Raw genomic sequence first — 8,320 nt, forward strand, 5'->3', positions numbered from 1 at the left:
TATATATATATATATATATATATATATATATATATATATATACACAGTATATATACACATACAGTAGCAGTAATGTAATTCAGAATTCTCTTTAGAGCTGGTTTTATTTTGTTACAATGTCTCAGAAATATCCTTATTATCCTTAATTAGACAGTCATGCATAGTGAGAGGTACCAGTGATAATTATTTGAAATAATTTGCACTGTTTTTACCTAGAGTGTTGAACAGGCTGACACTTGAGAGGAAGCAATAATTTTAGGCTGTTTTTAAAATATACTGTCATGGCTGAGGTTAATGGTTGTCTATAGATCTGTTGTTTCAAATGATGAAGCTAGTCTTATGCGGGTCACACTGATAATGACAGGGAGACTTACTCTCACCCTCTGCTGTCTGTAGGTGGTACTGCAGTCCCGAGATTATAACGCTCTCTCAATGAGCGTCATGGCATTTGTTTCAATGATTTACCCCCTTGAGTACATGTTTCCTGTCATTCCACTGTTGCCCACCTGCATGGCCTCCGCAGAACAGGTAACACAACATATTTTTTGAACAGTTGGTGTATAAACAATGAAGCTCTCTTTATTTGTAACACACATATCTTCTTTTTCTAGCTCCTGCTAGCACCCACTCCATATGTCATTGGTGTGCCTGCCAGTTTCTTCCTGTACAAGTCTGATTTTAAGATGCCTGATGACGTTTGGTTAGTGGATCTGGACTGCAACAAGGTATATCTATCTGTAACTACCCACACAGGGGTTTGCGGATTCTACCATGTTGTAAAGCCTTTAGCAATTAATTATGTATATACTATAGTGATCTTATGTTGCTTCTATATCTTTATCAATGTTAGGTCATTGTTCCAAGCAATGCAGAATTGCTCCCTCCCCTTCCTGAACCTGAGGCCTCTGAGCTGAAGAAACACTTGAAGCAGGTAAGCGAACCAGATGTCCTCTTTTCTCGAAGGAGCCCCTACCATTAGCTCTGAATAGGAATTAGATACTAACTGAATTCTAGAAGAAATGCATAGTAATTATACTGTCTTCTAACAGCTGCTGTAAACATGGCCAATTCTAATTGCATTTAAACCAAAGAGAAGGCTGACAATGCAAAGATATTCTTTAAACCCTGTCAATTGAAGCCAAATGCAGACATAAAATTCGACATTTTCTGATGTTTCTAGGGTTTATATTGACGGATTCATATTTTATATGATCACTTATGTATTGTAATGACTGTATATTCTCCCCTTTTTTTTGTTCCAGCTCTTGGAGGTAACAAGTTTTGAGTTTCCCTATCTATAGACTCAATAATGGTTCTAGTTCTCTCGCTTAACCCTTTACAATCCCACATAGTCCCTTATCTAGAGTTTCTGACCTGATTCTGGCACCTCTGAGCTTAATCAAACCCCATTGATACAAACTGTTTAAACATTTCATTGTGTTGTCATATACTGTATAATCTGTATTATACTGTATAATCATTGTCATATACTGACCAACTCTGTCCTTCCTTATGTCTTTTTAATAGAGATGCATTTAATTTGGTCACAATCTGTTGTTTTTGCTGGTCTGCAACAAAATTTCTCAGCCAAATTGATTTACCATTTTGTTTCATCTTGCATCAAACATAATTATCATGCTGTCATTGTAATAACTCAAGCCAAAATAGTTAATACACTGAATCATCAGTTGTGTCTCACAGACCATGATTCGCCATTATGAATCATCATGAGTCAGGTTCTCATCTTCAGATCATTATTGTTCTAAAAGCTGATTTAGATTGAATTTGATCTTTTTCAGTGGTCTATAGATGTACAATATTGCCCTATCATTCATGAAACACACATAGTAGCTCGAGAGCTCCATGAGCCAATATGGAAATCATACTTTTCTTGTGACTGTAATTCAGTTCTTTCTCACTCAGTTAAGCTTTAGATTTTAAGGAAATGTTATGTAACATCCTTACCATCAACATGAAATCAAAATTCACTCTCTTCCTTCCTTAATGCACATTCATAGGAACAAAATGTCATATTTCCACAAAATCTCACTAGAATGTCATTTCTTTTTGGGTAACGTCACCAAAACGAATAACCTGTTTCACTTTTTGTTTGTTGAAAATCCTGTTTCACTCTGAAAAGCATCACATTAATGAAGTATAGGTAAAACAGGTTGAGAATGTCATTTTGAGTTGACTAACACCTACCAAATAATGTTTGCAGTCAAGTTTTGAGATTTGTACACATTCTCCAATGACAAGTTTGTGTGAGATCTGCTTCCCTTTCCACCTGATAACCCACTGATTTTCTTGAGATTGGTGTGTTATATGTCCTGTGTGCACTCATACTGTCCAGTTCATGGTGTGTTGTGTCCTTGCTCTATTTGTCTCTCTGTGCTTTCTCCCCATCCTTGAATTGTCTCCACTCATGTTTAGTCACATGATTTCCCAATCTTTCTCAGTGACAGGCAGTCATGTGACATTTCCTCCATGTTTTCTTGTGTCCGTCAGTGTCTGGTAAGATTGACTGTGATCACCCAAAAGCAGATCTTCGCCTCTGATTCCAAGGTTCACAAATCTTTGCATTTTGACTGTGCATGGAAAAATAACTCTATAATCTCCTCCCCCTTCATCAACACCTGTAGCCCTACACTCTCTGTAAACTTAACAAATACTGAAGCCATACAGATACTTCTTTATTCCACATCCTTTGAATAAACACTCACAAATACACACACATGTGACTCTGTTTGCCGCCATAGCCTCTAACTCTTTGCACTCTTCCCTTCCTTCTCTTTCTGCAATGAAGGCCCTACAGAAGCCCCCTGTATCTCATAGCACTATGTTTGGCTTGAGCATGTTTCAATGCAACATCTCACTTACATTATGCTCATAACCCAAAGCAAAAAAATCATCGTAAGCAGATGATATGATTGGTTTGGTAGCGTGCCGGCCAAATGGCGTGGCGAGAGCAGGGTCTGAATGAATGCCAGCTGAGAGGCATTGAGTGAGCAATGGCAGAATTCCCAGAGTGCTTTGTTAATGGCTCTATGTGATGGCCGCACCCTTCCCTCTAACATTTTGACTATTTAATCTTTGATGCAACACCGTCGGTTCAGGCAATAGCTTTCTCTCTTATCCCCATGTAACATTTTCTGAATTTTAAAGGGATAGTTCACCCAAAAATGAAAATTCTGTCATCAGTTACTCACCGTTATGTTGTTCCATATCCATAAGACTTTCACTCATCTTCGAAACACAAATGAAGACATTTGTAATGGAGCCTGAGAGATTTCTTTCCCTCCACTGAAAGTCCATTTGTGATCCTGGACCACAAAACCAGTCATAAGGGTCAATTTTTTGAAATTGAGATTTTTACATCATCTGAAAGCTGAATAAATCATGTATGGTTTAGGCAATATTTGGCCGAAATACAACTATTTGAAAATCTGGAATCTGAGGATGCAAAAAATTTAAATATTGAGAAAATCTCCTTTAAAGTTGTCCAAATGAAGTCCTTAGCCATGCATATTACTAATCCAAAATTAAGTTTTGATATATTACAGTAGGAAATTTACAAAATATGAATGAATATGATTTTTGGCATAAAATAAAAATCTATAATTTTGACCCATACAATGTTGGCTATTGCTACAAATATACCTGTGCGACTTAAGACTGGTTTTGTGGTACAGGGTCACATTTGACCTAAACATTGACAATAAGGGCATTGTAAAAGTAATCCATGTGAATCTTCAGAAGAGACATAATGGCTTTATATGGTGAACAGATTTATATTAAGATTTATTTATATGATTCATCTATCAACACTGACATAGAGCTCATCAAATATGGTAAACCGAAGCTCAAATGTACTTGTTTAAAGGGGTCATATGATGCTTTTTTTGAGACTTTAGTCTTTGCAACTTCAGGGATCTTATCTATGCACAATCAGCTTGTAACACTCCAAAGAGAAAGGAAAACTTGAAATCGCATCATATGACCCCTTTAATGTGCGTGAACCAATTAGGATTTGTTCACGTTTGAGCTTCGGCTTACCATAAACCGAAATCAAGGCATGTAAATTTTGACAGAATTTACATTTTTGGGTGAACTATCCCTTTAATCTAATCATGCGCAATTTTGTTTAAATAAAAATAGTGACTATGACTTTACCTTTGCCATTCATTAGATCTTTACACAGAAGTTGGAAACCGTAGGCCTCCAATGTGAGACATGATTGCCTGAGGCGATAGTGCTCTTACATCAGTCTCCCCTGTCAGGATTCATTGTTAAATTGATCTCTCCTGTATCCATCTTCCTCCTCCACCTCTCTCTCTCGCTCTCTCTTTCTCTCTCTCGCTCCGTGTCGTCGACTCCTCTATGTAGGCTCTGGCTAGCATGAGTCTGAACACACAGCCTATTCTAAACCTGGAGAAGTTTCAGGATGGACAAGAGTTGTCTTTATTGCCCCCTGTTCGTGACAAAGCCTCCCCGTCCTCCACTGAGTTCAACCCACTCATCTATGGCAATGATGTGGACTCAGTTGATGTTGCCACAAGGTATGATGAAGTATTGCATACTGTATCAAATGTGACATGAATTAGTGGCTGGTAGAGTTGCTAGGTTAATAGAACATGATTTTGGTGTAATTTGAAGTACCAATTGGAGCTAAAAAATAATGATTCTTTCTAAACATATGGAAGACCTGGCCAGAAGCCATAATGTTTGCTTGTAGGCCTCCATGAGTTTCTAAACAATCAATGGGTCTCATTCACTAACGTGTATACATGCAAATTTGTGTGATATCTGCATACAATCGCTTTCATGAACAAATCATGATTCATCAATAACTTTCATATTAAAATAATTTTTTTACAAAAATGTATTTATGAAAAAAGAAAGTTCCTAAATTGTTTGGGAATGTTTGCATATCATTTTGAATACTTCAAATTCATTAACTTTAGAATAAGGTTAAGAACAAATTGTGAATCAGGCGTTAATTTTCCATGAGGTTGTCCTGTGTGTATAAATATGTGTAGTCCACACAATAATTAGCGAATAAGACCTGTTGTTTTTGTTAGTGGTCCAGAAAACACAATATTTGAACCAAGCCTAAAAAAGATACTAATATTTGTACCATTCCGCCATATAAAGTACATAATAGAAATGTTTTTTTTTTTCTTCGAATTTTGCCCTTAGGGTGGCGATGGTGAGGTTCTTCAACTCTCCAAATGTGCTGCAAGGGTTCCAGATGCACACTCGCACTCTGCGTCTCTTCCCCCGTCCTGTGGTGGCATTCCAGGCCACGTCTTTCCTGGCCTCTAGGCCACGGCGGAATGGATTCACGGAAAAGCTCTCCCACACCCAGGCAGTGGAGTACTATGGAGAGTGGGCTCTCAAGCCCACCAACCTGGCTTTCCAAAGGATTCATAACAGTGAGAGACATAGATATACCTCATCATTTGTCCTTAAATTGCTTTGACCCCCCAGATTTGACTGTCACAGTTCGCCCCCTAGTGGCAGTTGTGATGACTTGTCAATTAGTTGTCAATTTCAATTTGTGAAGACACTGACAGTAAGAGAATTTACCCTGTTTTTACTGACCATGGTGGAATAAATGAATAATGTATGAATAGTTGCCCATAAAAATGATCTCCAACACTTTTAGAAGGAACATATTATGGGTTACGCTAAAATGCCTGTTCTGGAGAACTATCAGTTGTTTATTCTCACCTTGTGTAAATAAATCAAATCCGTTCAGAAGGTCACACACCATATAGCTGCACAAGTTACAGTATTTACATATAATACTGTAGTATATTATATATATTTATATACAGTAGATATAGTATGCAAAACCAAAATCACATCTGCAGAGGGTGAGAACTCCACTCAGCCCCCTCTTCAGTTGAGACTTCCAGTCTGTATGCTGTTGTTTGTTGCATTGTAAATAGAGCTTTACACTTACCTGCATTTAGTTTCACTATGAAGACGGTCCATTATGTTTTTCCCATTTTGTGTGTAGTCGGTAATTATACTGGGTGTGTGTGTGTTTCAGATGTGTATGACCCCTCTCTAATAGGCGATAAGCCTAAGTGGTATGCCCACCAGTTACAGCCAGTATTCTACCGTGTTTATGATGGGAGCTCTCGTCTGGCGGAGGCGCTGAGTGGACCCCTGCAGGATGAGACCAATGATTCAGACCCAACAGATGACAGGTTGAAAACACCCAATACACACTCATCCTTGCATACTTTGTACTCACTAACACATATAGACCTTTATACACATTTACCTAAACTCATGCACACATTTTTTTGATTCTTTTTTTACATATACATATATATCTTTTTTTTTCTTTTTTCAAGAATTTAGATGATGAAATAAATCATTTTATTCAGCAAGCATATATTTTCAGTTGTTTAGAAATGAAAGTAAAGACTATTATAGTGTTACAAAAGTTTTCCATTTCAAATTAATGCTGTTATTGTGAACTTTCTATATGTCAAAGAATCCTGACATATAGCACAACTGTTTTCAACATTTATAATAAGAAATAAGCACCAAATCAGAATATTGGCATGATTTCTGAAGGATTATGTGATATTGAACGCTGGGGTAATGGCTGCTGAAAATTCAGTTTTGCCATCATAAAATTACATTTTAAAATTTTATTTTAAATCGAAATATTCTAAAAACAATGCTATTTTTAACTATTTTTGGTCAAATAAATGCAGGCTTGGTGAGCATATGACACTTCTTTCGAAAATATTACAAATCTTTAAACGCATGCATTTTTGTGTTTAAACTGTTTTTGTCTGTTTAAAACTATATTATTTGTTGCTGTTTATTTCAGTGGCAGTGACAGTGAAGCATACGATGACTCCAGCTCTTCCTACTCGTCTCTTGGAGACTTTGTGAATGAGATGATCAAAGGGGAAATACAAGGGGACACACCAAGTTAGCTTCTCCATTTTTAATCTTTTTCCTGACAATAGATTCTTCCTCTTACCTCTTCTTACCAATAATGGCTTCATAATTGTTATGTTTACACTCTTTCTAGATGTTGACACCCTGACCCATGCTGCACTGGGAGACGCGGATGAGGTAGAGATCCATGACTTCCAAGAGTATAAGGGGGACAACGGTGACCCAGATCCAGAAGCCCCCCCGGAAGCAGCGGACAGCCAGCCACTGCGGTCCAGCTCCAGCACGACGGCCAGTTCCAGCCCCAGTACAGTCATACAGGGCGTCAACCATGTCCGTCCTCAAACTACATGTTATCTGAATCTAGAGGTAAGCATAATGTGCTGTGATCTGTAAAGAGTGTATGTGTTTGTTTGTGTAGGAACAGAAGGAACCTGCTGAGGTGGAGGCGACTGCAGGCGTAACCCTCCCTAACTCTGTCCCAGGATTGGGAGCTCCACCTTTTACAAGACCCACTCCTGATCCGGTCCCTGTTGACCCAGCCAATAAAAGGCGAGAGTATGATAATCCCTATTTTGAGCCCCAGTATGGCTTCCCTTCAGAGGAGGATACTGAAGCAGATGAGCAGGAGGAGAGTTACACACCGCGATTCAACCAGAATCTCAATGGCAACAAGTATGTACTTGGAGATAATCCTACACAAACACTCAGAATCTATATATCAGCTGCACAGACCAGCTCTCAACATCCTCTCCTTGAATTGTGTGTGTGTTCAGACCGTCTCGTCCATTGAGACCCAGCAGCCTGAAGCTTCCGGGTGAATCTGATGGGGAGGGAGACTCCAGAAATAGCTCTCCGAACTCCACCATCTCCAACAATAGCAGCGATGGCTTCGGGGGACTCATGTCCTTCGCCAGTGAGTGGCCAGCTTAACATAACCTCTATTCATTCCTTAGTAGCTCATGCTCACGTTGCAAATTTGGACATAAAAATACTGAAAACACAAATGAATGTTTGAAGATGTTTGCTTGATTTTTTTGACACATTTTCTGTCTAGACAAAGCTAGAAATAACGCTAACAGAATTGAGAAATACTAGAAGATTACATTGCATTCTTTCAACTTTAATATTTGTTAATACACTACCGTTCAAAAGTTTGGGATCAGTACATTTTTTTAAGGATTTGATCAAAAAACAGTAAACAAAAGTTTATCATGTGACACTAAACACTGGAGTAATTGCTGCTGAAAATTCAGCTTTGTCATAACAGCAATAAATTCGATTTAAAAATCTGTTTAAGTAGATTCTTTTTTTATTGTAATATTATATTGTATGTATGAATTATTTTGTAATAATTATTTTACATCATAATAATATTTCACAATTTTATATA

The 8,320-nt window shown here is 37.8% G+C and overlaps 1 protein-coding gene across 16 annotated transcripts in view; it reads left to right on the plus strand.

Annotated features, from left to right (window-relative positions):
• The first annotated feature begins 358 nt into the window (after positions 1 to 358).
• The window catches only part of LOC107663951 (MAP kinase-activating death domain protein-like), a 39,548-nt gene continuing 31,586 nt past the window's right edge, over positions 359 to 8,320 (plus strand). For 14 of the 16 annotated variants that reach the window (XM_016454361.1, XM_016454363.1, XM_016454366.1 and 11 more), the window contains exons 1-12: positions 359 to 528; positions 612 to 725; positions 851 to 931; positions 1,263 to 1,271; positions 2,509 to 2,565; positions 4,387 to 4,559; positions 5,200 to 5,435; positions 6,059 to 6,218; positions 6,857 to 6,960; positions 7,064 to 7,260; positions 7,349 to 7,602; positions 7,704 to 7,843. In XM_016454361.1, coding sequence (XP_016309847.1) covers positions 433 to 528; positions 612 to 725; positions 851 to 931; positions 1,263 to 1,271; positions 2,509 to 2,565; positions 4,387 to 4,559; positions 5,200 to 5,435; positions 6,059 to 6,218; positions 6,857 to 6,960; positions 7,064 to 7,260; positions 7,349 to 7,602; positions 7,704 to 7,843 — 1,621 coding nt within the window. In that variant the 5' untranslated portion in view covers positions 359 to 432. The remainder of the gene's footprint in view (positions 529 to 611; positions 726 to 850; positions 932 to 1,262; positions 1,272 to 2,508; positions 2,566 to 4,386; positions 4,560 to 5,199; positions 5,436 to 6,058; positions 6,219 to 6,856; positions 6,961 to 7,063; positions 7,261 to 7,348; positions 7,603 to 7,703; positions 7,844 to 8,320) is intronic. The other 2 variants (XM_016454365.1, XM_016454367.1) reach the window with 2 other exon arrangements.

This window comes from Sinocyclocheilus anshuiensis, unplaced genomic scaffold (genome assembly GCF_001515605.1).
Source record: "Sinocyclocheilus anshuiensis isolate Anshui unplaced genomic scaffold, SAMN03320099.WGS_v1.1 scaffold2129, whole genome shotgun sequence".
NCBI classification, from domain to species: domain Eukaryota; kingdom Metazoa; phylum Chordata; class Actinopteri; order Cypriniformes; family Cyprinidae; genus Sinocyclocheilus; species Sinocyclocheilus anshuiensis.